Consider the following 15,806-nt stretch of genomic DNA (forward strand, 5'->3'; position numbering starts at 1 on the left):
TCGGGGGGCGGTGCGGGGCGGTGCGAAGCTCCCCGGGAGGCGGTGCGGTGCTCGGGGGGCGGTGCGGGGCGCGGCTCCGACGGCTGCTCTCGCCATGCGGGCGGGCTGAGGGGCTGAGCGGCGCGGCCGCCGCTGTCCCGGGCAAGGATGGCCTCCAATTTCAACGACATCGTGAAGCAGGGCTATGTCCGCATCCGGAGCCGGCGGCTCGGGGTGAGTGCCGCCACCTGCCTCGGGGCTTTGCGTGTGGTTCTTTTATTTTATTTATTTTTTTTTTTTTTTATCCCCTGCCACTCCTTTGTCCTCCTTTTGCAAACTGAGCTCAGCGCGGAGAGAGGAAACAAAAAGATCGGGGTGGGTGGGTGGGGGGAGAATAAAGGCACCTAAATGTATCATAATATATAATGTAGATTATTTATATGTAGATATATATAATTTTTTCCCCGTCTCTCCCGTCGGGAGTCGGGGATGCTGCCTGCCCGCAAGGCTGGGCTGCGCTGCCTCCGCCTCCCGGCGCTCCCTTCGCTCCGAGCGCCCCGGGCTGCGGGGGCCGTGCGGGGCTGGGGGTGCCCGGGGGGCACACGGGGCTGGGGTGCCTGTGCCGCCGGGACTGAGGGTGCGAGGCAGCTCTGGGCAGGGGTGAGGGCTCAGAGCTGCTCAGGTGCTGCTGCTCCTGCTGCAAATTAGGGCTTTAAGGTCTTGCGTGAGGCAGGTGAAGACCTTGCAGTGTCTTCAAGGCTTTTAAGTTCGTTCGAGTTGCGCAAAATGGAAATCCACAAAGCCCGCTTTAGCTCCGTATTTAATTTTAAACTTATTTTGAAGGTTGTTCTTTGATTTTCACGGCGTGTCCCTAGTTTGGGTTGTAGGTAGTGGGTATGTCCGTAGTGGCAGGGCAGTTCCTCACTGTATCTGGGATGGGATGTGCTCTGAAATCCTGCTCTGTTCCTCCGGTCCATGAGCTGCTGCTCCCTGAGTGAGCTACCGGAGCCGCTCAGGTGATGGGACTGGCTCCACACCTCCTGTCTCCCTTGGGGAGCCAGAGGGGCTTAAGAGGATGCACCTGGAGGGAGGTTTTGTGTATGCAAAAATCTTTTAGTTAGTATATCTGCCTCTGAGAACTGGAAAGGAATTAATTTCTTGTGTTTGCTGAGAACTGATGGGTTGGCAATTCTGAATTGTCAATAGTGTGAGTTTTGCATCAGGGTTTGTTGTGGAGAAGTGTGTCGTCCTCTGAAAGCTTTTGCTGGCTCATTGCAATTACAGTTCCATTCTCTTGCTGTATCCACGGTCAGTGACTTCTCTGCAGTTTTGCTAACTTGTGTCTCCCTGGCTTTTTTTGAAACAGGAAGGCATTTAAAAGTATCCCATCAGGCTGGTTTTCTCATATGTGGGCTTGCAGGCACAGTTCATTCTGTAGGAACTGTGTGATTCTGTGGCAGATGGAGGACATGTCATTAGGAGAGGACTTGTAATAAATTTGGCAGAATTAGTGTATCATGATTACCTTTTCATTACTGGATACATATCAGTGTTCAGTTTGCTCCAGCATAAACGATGAGTAAGATTAAACTATGATACATCTTTCCATACTGTAACAGAGAAACTCAATGGACATGTGAATAAGGTGCATCGAACTCAGAGACAGTTGTAAATTCTGTTAATGTCTGTGCCTTTCCTTTTTTAAGGCTTTTCAGACCACTCTGAGGGTGGAGGTGGTTCAGTGCCCTCTCAGTAGATGTGCATGTGACAGCTGAACGCAAAAATAGGGGAGAAATGGATAATGACAGAGAGTGCATGGAAATGGAACAAATGTTAAATGTTTTCTTTGAAAAGACAATTTCTTTATTTCATCTCCTTCCTTCTAATTCCAAAGGTCTGTGTCATTATCAGTGGCTGGAAAGTGCAAAAGGCGTGATGAAAAGTGGTTTTGTGAAGGAATCCAAGAGAAATCCTGGAGAGTTCCTTTGACTGTGGATGTCTTAAAATGAAGAGCCCTTGGCTCTGGGTGTTGTGTCCCGACAGCTTTCCCGTGCTGTGGAGGACCTTAGGAGGGCAGGTGGTTGGTGCTGTCACTGCTTTAGATCTGGTACCGGATGCCTGTGCTACGAGGGAGTGGTGACCTGTTCAAATCCTGTTCCATTTCTTTGGAAATACATTGTTGGACAGTGCTTTTCTCTCCTGGTAGTTTCCAGCCTGGGGTGTTGGCCCATGACTCAAGAACAGACAGTTGAAATGTGGGTGCAGATTTCTTCCTATAACATTTTCTGTGAGCTGCTTAAAAGCCCCGTGCCCTGATTTACAATGCCCAGTTAGAAATGGGGAGTTGTGATTAACCCAAGAAAAATAGTTCAGACGTTAAAATACTAACTTTCAAAAAACTTCCCCATGCTGTGAAAACATTAGGAAGAACAATCTGCTCCAGCCTCATGCAGGACTTCTGTTTAATTGAGAAGGATTTCAGTACACCATGTGTGGTGAGGTGTAAGTGGGAGTTGTTAAAATACATTCCCATTTTGTGGTGGCAGAGCTGTAATCAGTGCATTGTCTGTTCAGACTGAATCCAGCTCTGGGTTAGTCTCTGTAATACTGTGTAATTCCATCACCAAGGGAACTGGGAGCAGAGCTTGTGTCTGGAAATTATCTCAAGAAAACGACTTTTCTGAATAACTGGGGTGCAGGTGCTTCATTTGGAAAGGAAGGGGTGCCGAGAAGCAGCTTGTTCAAATCCAAAGCTCTTTTAAAAGAAACATGACAATTCTGGCAGGCCCTACTTTGTAATTTCAAGATTGAAATTAGGCTAATTAGTTTTGTACCTGAACTCTTTCTGCGCACTTTAAATATGTAAATTTAATTTAATATTATTTAATAGAATAGTTTCCATAGCAACATTTGTATCACATGTGTCTTCTGCAGAGCCAAATATATTCAGGAGAAAGCTCACTCTTTCTGATTCTTTCCATCCTTATAGGGAGAAAAATAATTCCCTCAGCCAATGGTCTCTGTGTGTTATGTCATTAGCAGTGACACAGAGGAGGTTGTGTGCTGGAAAACTGCTGACAGTGGAAAAGCACAACCTTCCAGAGTTCTTTAAAACAGAAAAAATCAGCTTTGCTTTGTGAGAAGTGCTTCTGTCAGTGACCAGCAGCCACTGGACCTGTGTTTTTGGAAAGAAGACACTTGTGCTTTTGCAGTCACATCTCAGCTGATTAAGTGCTTTATATCTATATATGAAGCAGGGGCTTTTTTTTTGTGGCTTCTGGATCTAAAAAGGCTTTTTTTTTTAGCTTATGATTTTCAGATCATGTCTCTCTCTGTGGTACAGATGTGACCTTTCTGAGAGGGAGTGAGTTATGGAGATGTTTCCTTAATGAAAAAAGTAGTTCTTGTCTTTCCATTTTTAGGGTGGGTGGATGTGCACCGCTTGTTAACATGCTTGAGCTTTCATTTTAGGTTGGGCTGGCTCAACAAAGTGCACAAATAACAACTAAAAATCAAAAGAGAAACAAATCTGTGAAACAGATGCTCTTTATAACACTGGTGAGCCTGAAGAGCTTTACAAGGAAAAATGCACTTGATAGTCTTCATTGAGGTGCCACCAGCCCACCTCCCTCATGGGCTGGGAGGGTCCCACGGGTGTGTGCTGGTTCCAGTCCCACACTTTTACTGAACTCCCTGTTGTTAAGGCTTAGTTTTATTCCTGTGTCCACACCTAAACTCAGCTTTGCTGGAAGCCACCTGTCAACTGGAGCAAGACTGTGGAGCACAGAAACTGCTCTGAGGGAACCCTCTGCTGCTGTTACTGAGGTGTGGGCAGGAGGAAGTGCTGGAGGCTCCAAGGGACTGCAGGTGACATTCCCAAAGCCCGTTCCTCGGGATGCAGGCAGCACTGCTGGGATGGTACTGTGGCACCAGGAGGGTGCTGGCTGTTCTGTGTGCAGGGCATTTGAAGATGGTGCTACTCCCCTTGGAAGACCCTGTGGAGTTTGCAGGCATTTGGCCTGTCCCTGCCTCTTGATGTATGGGGCACTGCTGGAGCAAGATGCCGTGGGCTTGGCTGTCAGCTCCGAGTTTCTGGAATGCCAGCAGCACACCCCGAGTGTCTCATTGCATTAAGTGATGAGGTTCTGTTGGTGTCAGAGGGAAACAATCTCCTGGAGGAGCAGCAACTGCCCTGAGCTGTGTCTGCAGCTGAGAGCAAAATAGTGCTGATCAAACAGAAGGGCCTCAGAACCAGCTGAGATGGGCTGGTGGCCAGCAGAGATGTCTCTGTTAAGGACTTGTTCATGTTCACAGCTATGCCAAGCCTTGTAGAGTCTGGTTTGGCTCTGCACAATTCTCAGCTGACTAGAAAACATTGGCTTCCAGAAACATTCTCTCTGACTTGCTTGGAAAGTAGGTGTCTTTATAGAGTTTGGCTGTGGTGACTTAACGTGTTGCTGCTTTCCAGGTGGGAGAGAGCACCTTTCTGAGCATTCCTTAAGACAAGACCAATGGGACAGTATTTTTTTCTCCCAAGCTTGCATGCAGGTATTTCCATTGTATCCCCATTTCTCAGAGAGCATCACTTTTAAACCCATCAGTATAACCAGTTTATCAGAATGTGGTCTCTGTTCTGTGTGCTGTGGTGTTTGAGCTGACGTGGTACAAGGTGGCTCAAAGCTCTGTGTGTGCACTGAGTTACTGAACAATCTGCCAGAAGAAATCCCACGGCAAGGATGGGCAGCATCTTTTAAATTTTTGAGGTTTAAAAATAGTTGTGGAGCCATCTACAGTAGTTTGTTGCTCTTGTGCTCTTCCCTCTTGTCACAAACTTCTCAGTGCTGAAGCAGTGTTTATCTATCTTGCTAATAACTCTTAAAATATTTTTATTCTGGAAGGCTTTTGGTATATTCTGGAAGACTTTTCATATAAGAGGTCTGTGCCCTGATCCCATATAAATCCAGGTTGAAATAAGGAATGAATTATGGTTAAAAATTTGAATGTGGAGTTGTTAGTATATATATTTCTTTATAAAACAAAACAAGTGCAACAGTTGTGATGCTTTCTGCCCTCCTCTTTAACACTGAAACTATTTCTGCTCCCTGGCTATTTTTAACACGTTTCTTCAGCTTGTCTTTCTCTTCATTTCATGGTGGAATTGCAAAAATTGGGGCTGTAAAACAACTTTGGCTCTCACAGATTTAGCAGGAGCCTTCCCAAGCCTTACAGGTCTATAAAAGCAGAATAGGAAATGCTGAAATAATTTGAAAATTAAGGTGACCTGTATTCTGGAAGAGGACAGAAGTTTCTCCCTTTACAGAAAGCAGAGTTATTAAAATTAGAAAAGTCCAGGACAACATGTGCTGCTGCATCAATATACATAGATTAGTGCTGCTGCCTGACAGAAGTGCTTAAAACAAACAGTCCTGGCAATTTGTTGTTGGTTAGAAAAGCCTTACAAAATATTTATCTCTCTAAAACATGTACTGTCACTAACTAGACACACTGGATGTTTACAACCCAGAGAAACAATCTGAACACTAAGACTAATGTGCAGAACTCTCAAAATTGGACATTATTAACAGGCAGCCTGATTTATTACATTACTGCCAGGATTTTATGAAGGTATTTCCTGCACATGGAGTTCTGGGAATGTGCTCCACAAGTTTGCATTACTATCAAGTTATTGCAGGCTATTAAAACGACTCATTTGGGAGGATCCATTGACTTTTATGGAGCTGTGCAAAGAGCTAAATGTCTGTTCCTAAAAACGCAGGTCTGCAGAGACTCCTTGATCTGTTTGTCAGAGAATAAGGAAGGACAGAGGGGTAAAGTGGGATATTTTTTTTATACCTAGCAATCTGCTTCTTGTACCTCTGTCTGGAGAAGGAAGTGCTGTAATAGATTTTTGCAGAATCCTGTCCCATGGGGCACCTTCCACTTTGCACTTGGGGGATGAGGCACAGAGCTGTTCTCGCAGCCCTATCTGTTTAACAACACTTCTAATTAAATCCACAGCCTGTGCTGGGGTTGGCTGGAACCCCATCTGCTGGAGGCACCTCCTTGTTATGCAAGGAATGATCAGCCTCATCTGTCTGTTAGAGAGGGTCCTCCTCGGGAATTTGGGCTGGATCCAGGAAAAGGGATCTGAGCACCCCACGTGAGGGTTAGTGGGGCTTGAGCAGCTGAAGCCCAAAAGTGCAGTTCTGTCACGGCTGGTGTTTGTCCATGGGTGTTTCCTGAGGACATGGAGATCAGCCATTGTCCTCCAGGGTGTCAGTCATGGCACACACCAGGTTGTCCAGCCCCTGGTGTGTCCCTGCAGTCCTGCCTGAGAGGGATTCTGTCATAATCCTCTGACGGGGACAGATTTCCTGGGATCAAATATGTAGAAGAAAGTTTTAAATGATGGCTTTCACCACCTTTGCTAAAGGTGGACAAACTTCTGCCCAGACATCTGGCAACAGGGCAGTTTGGAGAGCTGAAGATAAGCTGAGCTCAGCCCAGACCCTCCTCCTTCCAACTGCTCCTGCAGGGCCCTTTCCTGCCTGTGCTGGGGCCCTGTGGGACAGGGATCCAGCCTGTCCTCAGTGCCCTCACTGATGGAGCAGCATCAGTTGGTTTTTTGCAGCTCTCCAATCAATCTCCAGGTGGAGGGAAGGAGAGAAATCAGCAGTTGTGCTTCTGGAAGCAACTGCATTGGTGTTGTTGCTCTCAGCAGTACAAGGATCACTTTAACATACAGTAGATACAGTTAGTGTGGGTGCCTGTGTTCTGGACACAGTTTAACACTGATCTGAACCACCTGAACCAAATTCAGGTAGGTCCTGAGCCTAGTGAAGTTTAGGAAGTCAAAATTAATACTGATTGGGTCTCTGGTGAAAGATGTGGCTGCTGGAAGTGCATCAGTGGAATTGTTCCCTCTTTAGGATGAACCTTCGTGAGGACAGAAACTGGATCTGTGCGTGTCCAGTTTCTTTGCTCGATGGGTCTGACTGGCCCAAAATGTCTTAATCACATCAGAGGGAAGGAATGTGGTGTTAGAGGTGTCCTCCAACACAGAAATAGGGCACTCTGGCCAATCCCTGGTAGGAATTTGTAAGGGTTTAGTCTTCAGCTTGTGACAGGAGGGAGCTGATACTGCCACAGCTTTGTAGCCCATTGCATGTTCCTAGGAAATATTTAAGTGGAGTAACGTGAGCAGTGCTCAAATATTTCTGGATTAATTAAAAAACTCAAGGAATAAAAGTTTCTTAGGTTTCTAGACTGCCTGCTTCTTACTTTGATTAATGCTTTACTGGCAATATTAAACTTCCACCTGAAATGAGGAGGATGTTAATCTTTATGTATTTGAGTATGGGATAAGAAGTTACATGTTGGACAGTGGCCATATGAAAGATTGAAGTGGGAAAATCCAAGAGTTTTGTGCTATGGACTGTTCCTCAGGAAGCATATAATTTAATCTTATTGCATATATTTGTTTTAGGACTAGATGGGAAAAACCTCTGCTTCATGCTTAGAAGTTTGGAAAAACTTCTGTGTAAAGTTTAGGACTTGTCCACTTCAGCAGAAACTTTCGATTGTCAATGGCTGAAAAGAGATGAAGCTTTCATGGTTTTCTATTCCTGGTTTTAATTAAACTGACTTCTGTGGAAACTTCATTGAGAAGATTGGTGTGGAACGTTCCAAGTGACATATACTTTTTACAAGTTCTGCATAGCACTGTTGCTGTGAAACCCTGTGGGAGGAGAGGTAAAGTGGGGGAGAGACAATCTGCAGGACTAGAACCATATGGTTGGAGAGATTGGTGCTTGAATAAGCGTGCCAGGAAGTTAATATGAGGATTTTGGAGCATGAGCTGTGAAAACTGGAAAGAAGAATGATGTAAGGCTGGGGGAGGGGGTGAGGAGAAGGAAAACTTGTCTGCCTGTATCTCAGTTTGAAGCAGCTTTATTAATAAAACTCTGGTGTTTTATTAACACCTATGCAGCTCCTTTCAATCTGGAAGCCTCGAGACAGGGAAAAACTGAACAGATTTCTCGTGCACCAACTTGAACCTGCAAGATATTAAACCCACTGGAAATTCATCGTTTTAGCAAACTGTTAAATAAGGTGTTAGAACATATTCACAGATATTAAGATTTCTTACTGCTTGGAACTTGTCAGAGGCAGCAGGGAAAGGATCCAGAACATTGCTTAGAAAGTTTGAGCTTTATCCTTGAGCTGACAAGGGGAAGAATAAGCAGTAAATGTTATTCAAGCCTAATGCAGCTCCATCTGGTTACTGCCACAGGTCTGTGGGCAAGTCCCCTTTGGATCCCCTCTGTTAGTGGGATTTGAGTCCAAGGCAACAGGGATATTTATGGGGTTACCTCTGGAATTGAAGCAAAGAGGCTGGGTTGGAGAAAGGTGAGAAGGGCTTGTCATTTGGGCACGTTGCAGGACCAGGGTGCTCAGCACTGTTCTGGATGAGTTACAAGGAGATTTGGCAACTCACATGGTGCAATTACATTTTGTTTTTCTCCTAAGGTATCCTGATTTTTGCCTTGTGGAAACAGGATGGAGAAGCAAGGGTCCTAACTTGGTTCCAAAAAAACCCACCAAAATCTAAAAACCTAAGAACTATTCCTCTTTTTCTGCAAGAGATGATGCAGATCATGATTTGGAGTATGAAATTCCTGGTTTGATGGTGGCCCATTTAAGGAGCAGGAGCAGCTTTTCTGGTGCTTTCCAGCATGTGTTTTCTGATAAATTACCTTCCACATTCTTCTTTGGAAGATGGGCTTAGTTTGTGAAGCAAAACAATGACTAGTAAACAAGTGGTTCTTATCCACTTGCTATCTTGTTCTAAAGATGTTTTATTTTAAGAAGTTGAATGCAAACCTGATCAGAACACTCTTTTTTCTTCTGCTTTTATCTCAAACACTTCCCTGATCTGCCAGTTGTGGGTCCCAGTTCTCCTTTTCCCTCTTTGCTGTTCCTTTGGTAGATGAAAGTCTCTGTTGTTCCTGGGGGTGACTGCACCAGCTCCACACAGAGAAGGGTATGTCAGGAATGATTGTAAAGGCAGTGAAAGAAAAAGAAAACCCAGTTATAAACAGGTGAAATTTAGTCTTTGGTGATTTGGATGCTTTTTTATCATCAACTCATTTCACAGTGTGAAGGTAATTCTCCTGCTGGTGCATGTGGCCATTGCCCTGAAGTTGCATCAGTGATAAATTAACATTTTGCAGTGTTTGTGGAAACACTTGAAAGAAAGCAACAGATGCAAGGTCTGCTCCTGAGACTGACATCTTAATTTGAGACTGACATCTTAATTTGATGTTTGTGTAGTTTTAGGTATACCATGGAAAATGATGGACTGTTTCTATTATCTTTTTGTCTGACTTCATCAAGTGCTGTCAGAAATACCAGTGGAAGTTCAAGCTATTGGAATGAGTAGTGCTTTTCTTTCCTTTACTGAAAGTAATGTAACTTGTTTCAATTCAGAGGATCAATAGGGCAAAATCAGTGGTATTTTTCCCCAGTAAAGATAATGTAGGAGGTTAAATTGCCCCTTTACTTGCCAAGTAATGTTTGTCTGGGGAACTATCAATGCCCTGTGGTTGGCAAAGGAAAATGTCCTCTTAATGCTCTCACTAATGTCTCCACACGGTGAGGATGGATGTTAACTGATTGTTCTGAATTAATGCATCCCATTGAGTGGCAGACTCTTGGCACGGTGCTTATGGTCAAATATAAGTGGCTATTCTCTGTTAAATGAAGTAGTGCAAATTAAGGCAGTGCTTTTATAGGCACTTTTAATGTAGCTTTCTTGAGGATGGTGTCTGCCTAAATGTGAGTGAACTCTTGAACTCTTTCTTTAATTCGTGCTGCACAGCTGGGACATGAGAAATTAATTCGAGTTGGGTTTGTCCGTTTGAACTAATGTGGAGATTGGCCTGAGCAAATGCAAGAGGACTGCAAGAGCCAGTGGAAAGCTGAAGTCTACAGGGAAATATTGGCTCTGGAATCCTCGTTTTAATCTGTGGGTTTTTAAAGTCAATATTATTCTGTCCCTCCCAGACTCAAAACAAAACGAAAAAAACCCAACAATAAACAAGCAACCCCCTCCCCCCATCCTCAGCTGCACCTTTCGTAGAGAACTGACTGAATTTTGGTTTTAAAATATTGGGCAAACTGTTGGCATGTTTCAATTGGTTGGTAGCTTTAAAACTTGTGGCAGATCCTGCAGGATCATCAGTTCATGCCCAGGATGGACTCCAGCTGCTGATGCCAGGCCCTGTGGGATCTGCTCTTAGATCCCTCTGTGCACCTGCCAGCAGGAATTCAGGATACAGAATCCCAGGATGGGTCAGGCTGGAAGGTCCCACAGAGGGTCACCTGGTCCCACCTCCTGCTCCAGCAGGGCCATCCCAGAGCACGTGGCACAGGATTGTGTCCAGATGGTTCTGGAACATCCCCAGTGAGGAGACTCCACACCCTCTCTGGTCTCTGTTCAGTGCTTGGTCACTGCACAGGGAAGAAATTCTTCCTCATGTCCAGGTGGAACTTCCTGGGCATCAATTCCTGCCCGTCCCTCGTGTCCCATTGCTGAGCCCCCCGAGCAGAGCCTGGTCCATGCTCTGCCCCCTCCCTGCAGGCCCTGACACACATGGATGGGGTCTCCTCTCAGTGTCTCCTCTGGAGGCTGCACAGCCCCAGCTCCTCAGCCTTCCCTGGTCACAGCGATGCTCCAGTCCCTTCATCATCTTCGGTGAGGAATCCAGGAGCTCCACGTCTCTCACCCTGAGGAGCCCAGGGCTGGACACAGCACTCCAGATGTGGCTCACAGGGCTGAGCGGAGGGTCAGGATGCCCTCCCTGACCTGCTGGCAGCCGCAGCACTGAAGTGCTTCTAAAAGGAAATACATTTTGACTGCCGGGAACTTGTCCCCGTGCAGCTTTGGCCGCAGGATCAGCCCGGTGAGCAGTTTAGGCAAATGACTTCAATCATTCGCTGCAATCCTGTAAGACAGCGCTGAAGTGCTTGTTACCATGATTTAATGGGCTGTAAATCTGTCACTCTTAACAAAGCTGTGTTTTGGTGAAGTCCAGCTCGAAGTGACTCACACAGGAGCATTATTTACTCTTTCATGCAGATTCACTTTGATTTTAAAGCTGATCCAAGCTCCCAGAGCAGCTGGGGGAATGACCTGTGACTGCATGGCTTTGATGTCAGGATTGAAAGGAAAGTGTGGAAGGAATGAGATAAGTTTACCTTGTGCTGAGACAATACCTCGAGACTTGAGGTGTCTGGAGGGGTTGCAGATACTCTGTTTGTTACAGAAAAACCTGGGCTGCTTTCTGAAGCTTGCAGGTGAATTAATTGGTGAGCAAAGAATGACAGCAGGCCAGAACTGGGCAGTTCTCCCCATCTGTCGGTCGGGGGGCTTGCAGGGCATTTGTCACCCTTGGCCCTCCAAGCAGCACACAACAGGCATCATTAACCCAATTTTGCAGGTGGGCAAATGGCAACAGGTACAGCTGAACTGTTCGAGGATGGAGAAACTAAAGCCCTTTTCCCATGTCTAGCTTTGGATGTTGGCAGCTTACTGCTGAAGGAATTACTCTGCAGAGATAAAGGCTTGATTCATGTGCATTTTCTGCCTTTTTTTGGTCTGCTTATGTATAAAGTTACAAGTCCCACTCTGAAATACAAGTCCAAGTCTGGAATACAGCTCCCACAAATGAGTGTGTGCTCTGGAGTGCAGTGAATGCCTGTTGCTGGGAGTTTGTGAGCAAGTACAGTTCGTCTCCAAATCCCATCTGTGCCTTCTAAGGAGACATCCCACTGCCATGGCTTTAGCAGGTGAGCTGTGTCCTTGTCAGAGCTGTGAGCTGCTGTTACCCAGGGTTACCGTGTGTGCTCTGCAGCCTCTTCCATCTGATGAGCTAATTAGTGAGCTCTGGAAGTGTTAATGAGCTGCATCAATGCCATTTTCCCCCTATAGCCCGTGTAATTAAAGTAACCAAGTCAGATGTTAGTGACAAAAAAAAGAAGAATCCCAAACCATAATTCATCGTGGTCATTGTAAGTTATTCTGCAGTTCCCTAATTCGGACAGGATATTAATGGTGTTAATTCCCAGGATTTGTGCTGATGGCCTGACCCAGCAGGACACATCCAGCTGCACATCCAGCTGCTGCCAGCATGAGCTGGCTGCACAGAGTCAGCCTTTAGCCTGCAGTGGAGCCTTCACTATTTTTTTCTTCCTAGTTACAGTCCTGGGCTGATTTTCTCCTATCCAGTTTCATGCCTAGAATTAACTGTGCCCATATAAAGCTTAGCAGATGTTCAAGGAACCAAATCGGATACTTAGCTCCAGCCTGGCTTTTTTTTTAAGCTGTCACTGGCAAGAGCAGGTTTCTGCTGTAAATGCTTCTTGGCTCTTCTTTTGGAATGGCTTTTCTCTAATGGCCTTACAGAGCTCAGAATTATAACCTTTTCTGTGTATGATTTAAAAAAAAAAAACCAACAAACTGGCAGTCCTATACTTTAAAGGCTATAGGTCCATAAAAGAGGTCCTGGAAGTGGAAGGATACTTCAGCTAATGCTTTCTCTAATGATACTGCAGCCAACTCATCATTTTTGCAGGGAGAGCAGATGGAGGTTGAAGTCTCACATTTAATGTCTTTTAGGTCCTGAAATTCTAGACAGTCAGAAACTGAGAAATGGAGTCAGGTTCTGTATTGCTCACATCAAACAGCCCAACTGCTTATCCTTTTCATCTCCCGTCTAGTTTGTTACACAGTGTCATTTATTTACACATTAGTTTATCAACAAGTGAGTTGCATGTGAGGAGCACCTGCCAGTGCAGATTCAAGGCACTGAGCAGAGAAGGGAAAGAAATACTCCTGTGCAGAACACTCGTGATACTTGGGGGATAAGCCAGGTCTAAATCCAAGCCCTGTTGTCCTAAAGACATGTTTCTTTAGCAGCTCTCAGTGCCCAGTTCCAGGTACCAACCTCGTGGGTGTCCCGTGTTCCTGGAGCCTGTTCCCTGCCCCTGGAAGTCCACAGGGCTGTTCTCAGTTGTCTCCCCTGCCCTGTCTGGACTGAACCACAGAGTCCTTCCAAAGCACTCGAAAAAAGATTGTATATCACAGAGATTTCACTGGTAAAGTGATTGATCACCTGGCCAGGATCTGTAATTAAGGTGTCTCTGAACTCCAGCCCTCCAGCTGCTGAGTGCATCAGCAATTTGAAGGGGTGCATTGCTTCTAAACTGCAGTTCTGACAGTTGCACTGATTCACTCTAAAGGGCTCTCATAAGCTCCCTTTAAAATTATTTTTCATAGTGAATAATCCTCCAGCAGGCTGGAATATATCAGCAAATTCCTTCTTGTCTTTCTTTTCCATTCTCAGATCTGCCCAAGATGCCAGCAGCAGTTTTGTTGAGCCTTTTCCCCCCTTTTGTCTGAACCAGTGACTAATGTGTGCCAGTTACAAGCAAAACCTGTACAATGCTGCTTGTGTTTCCCTGTCACTGTCCCTTGTCACAGGGCACAGCATGGACACGAAATAAAGCCCAGGCTCCATTACTGAGCTGTCAGATAATCCTGGGTGAGCTGTTCTGCTCGCTGTGCTGAGATGCTGCTCCTCAGCACCCTGCATGGCTTGGACAATGTGCCTCAGATCACAGCACACAGACTTCCCTCTCTTGAGGATATTTTGGCAGTAAATCTTGTCTGTGGAGTGAATCTCATGTAATCATGAAGGACTAAAAAAAAAAATAAATAAGTGAAGATTTAGAACAAAGTTGCCTTCTAAGCAGTGTGCCAAGTGGGAATGCATCTGTAGGCTCCCATCCAGCTGTTTGGTGTTTTAAACCAAGGTTGGTGGAATGGCTTTGAGTTCTAAGCCTGAAGCTTTTAACAAAAATCCCACTTCTGGTTGATGCAATTCCAGGTGGGAGGGAAGAGTTTTTGAAGAAGAAAGGCTGATTAAAATGCCTCGTATTTGAGAGCAGCAGGCATCTGTTTTGACCTGCATTAACAAGAGTGAAAGGTGTATAGATTCATAAAGATCTGCCAGGCATTTTTTTTTTTTTGTGCTCTGGGCTTATAGCAAGTTCTGGCCAGTCCCAAAGCTGGATTTTATAACTTGATGAGAAAACTTTGCAATACTAAGCAATACTGTGCATTGTGAACATTCTGAATGTAATCAGAGAGACAAGATTACAGCCTCATTCCCTATTAGCAGCTGTGGATGACTTCCTAGTGGAAAATATTGTTTGTGAAGACTGAATGAGGGGAAGGAGTGAGCTTTATCTCTCCACAAATGTGTTTCTTGGGGGAAGGAGAAATCTAGATGATTTTCTTTAGTGCCCTGGAGAAGAGAACAGCTTGATGTAAACCAACCTTGATTTATGTAGTCATTATAAGCTGATCACAATGAATAATGCAATATTGCTTACTCATAACACACATTAAATGGGTATTCAGGGAAAGGGAAATTGTCTTGTTGCCAAGTGCAGAGATATCTTTACAGACAACACTTGGACAATTTTGCTGCTGATTTTACAAAGCCAGTGATCCAGTCTACATGCATTGTGTAAGTCCTGCTGAACACAGCTCAGTACAAGGTAGGGATGTGATTCTTTCTAGTGATCTGTCTACTTGTAATAGTTTCAGTTTTAGACTTACATTGTGGTTTTGTCAGAATGAAATACAGCTGAACTCTGCTGTCAGTATGGGGATGAAGTGGGTATGGAGCAAAACTGGGCTGGAAAAACAGAGGCAAGTCATAATCTTATGGAAGAAATAGATTCAGATTAAGTAGCTCTAGTTTGTGAACTCATGGAAAGATTGTGGGGTCTTCCCTAGGGCCACACAGTCCTATTCAGCATCATACCTGTTGATGCCTAGACCTCTTTACTAGAAAGCAGTACTCCAGCTTTTTGTGAGGAAACAGCTCCCTGATGGAGATCTGCTGCTTCAGACGTGTCTGAGGGGGGAATATAATTAAATATATGAGCTGCAATCTGCCTTTGTTGGCACTCTTTCATTTTTCTAGAAGCAAAGCAAAATTCCAGATCCAGTCTTCTCACAGATTTCCTTTGAATTGAAAGTTCTATTTCAGGGCTTTTTTAACTTTTGACTCAGAAGTGAGATATTAAGGCATTTTTAAAATAGAAGAATCAAGACCCAAACCTTTGGCATATGTTGGCTGGTTGCCTGTGTGAACAACTCCCTGTTGGAAGGACCTTGTACCTGGAGCTCCAGCCCACTGGAGACTCCCTGAAAGTCCAACAAAACACTCAAATAATTTTGCATGTGCAACCGAGGTCCTTCAGTGCATGAGCTGCCTACCAGCCTTGGGTAAAGTGCAGTATTCTTGTACTACAAAAAAAAAACTAAGTTCAGAAGAGACTGAGAAATTTCTTAAGCTGTTGTGCTGTGTCTTTACTGGATTATCTGTTTCTAGAACTCATCAGTCACAAAAAGGTTCCTGGCAATAGCCCAGTGTTTCTGGAAGGCATCCCAAGCTGCATGAGAGAACTTGCAGCGACTGCTTTTAAAAAAGCAAAGTTTGTTTTTATTTGACAGCAAGTTCAGTGTCCCTGTAAATGCAGCTCATTGGAATTCTTTGTTTTAGGGCAAAGTGCAGAAAAACACAACACAGGAATAAAGCAGGGCAGCTTTCCCTGAAGGTTCGCTTGTTCACAGAGGACAAATTTGCCAGATGAGACTTTGTGCTGCTGTTTCTGACCTCCAGATCCCTCTTAAAAAACAAATAAAAGGGATTGTTTGGTTCTGAAGTAAAATAGGTTTGCTTTGCCCTAAT

General features: G+C 44.9%; 1 protein-coding gene across 3 annotated transcripts in view; it reads left to right on the top strand.

Annotated features, from left to right (window-relative positions):
- Window positions 1–86: 86 nt before the first annotated feature.
- Window positions 87–15,806, top strand: part of DOK5 (docking protein 5) — a 43,168-nt gene continuing 27,448 nt past the window's right edge. For all 3 annotated transcript variants that reach the window (XM_017815344.1, XM_017815346.1, XM_017815345.1), the window contains exon 1: window positions 87–213. In XM_017815344.1, the coding sequence (XP_017670833.1) occupies window positions 148–213 (66 nt within the window). In that variant the 5' untranslated portion in view covers window positions 87–147. The remainder of the gene's footprint in view (window positions 214–15,806) is intronic.

The sequence above is a fragment of the Lepidothrix coronata genome, unplaced genomic scaffold, assembly GCF_001604755.1.
Source record: "Lepidothrix coronata isolate B3197 unplaced genomic scaffold, Lepidothrix_coronata-1.0 Scaffold49, whole genome shotgun sequence".
NCBI lineage: Eukaryota > Metazoa > Chordata > Aves > Passeriformes > Pipridae > Lepidothrix > Lepidothrix coronata.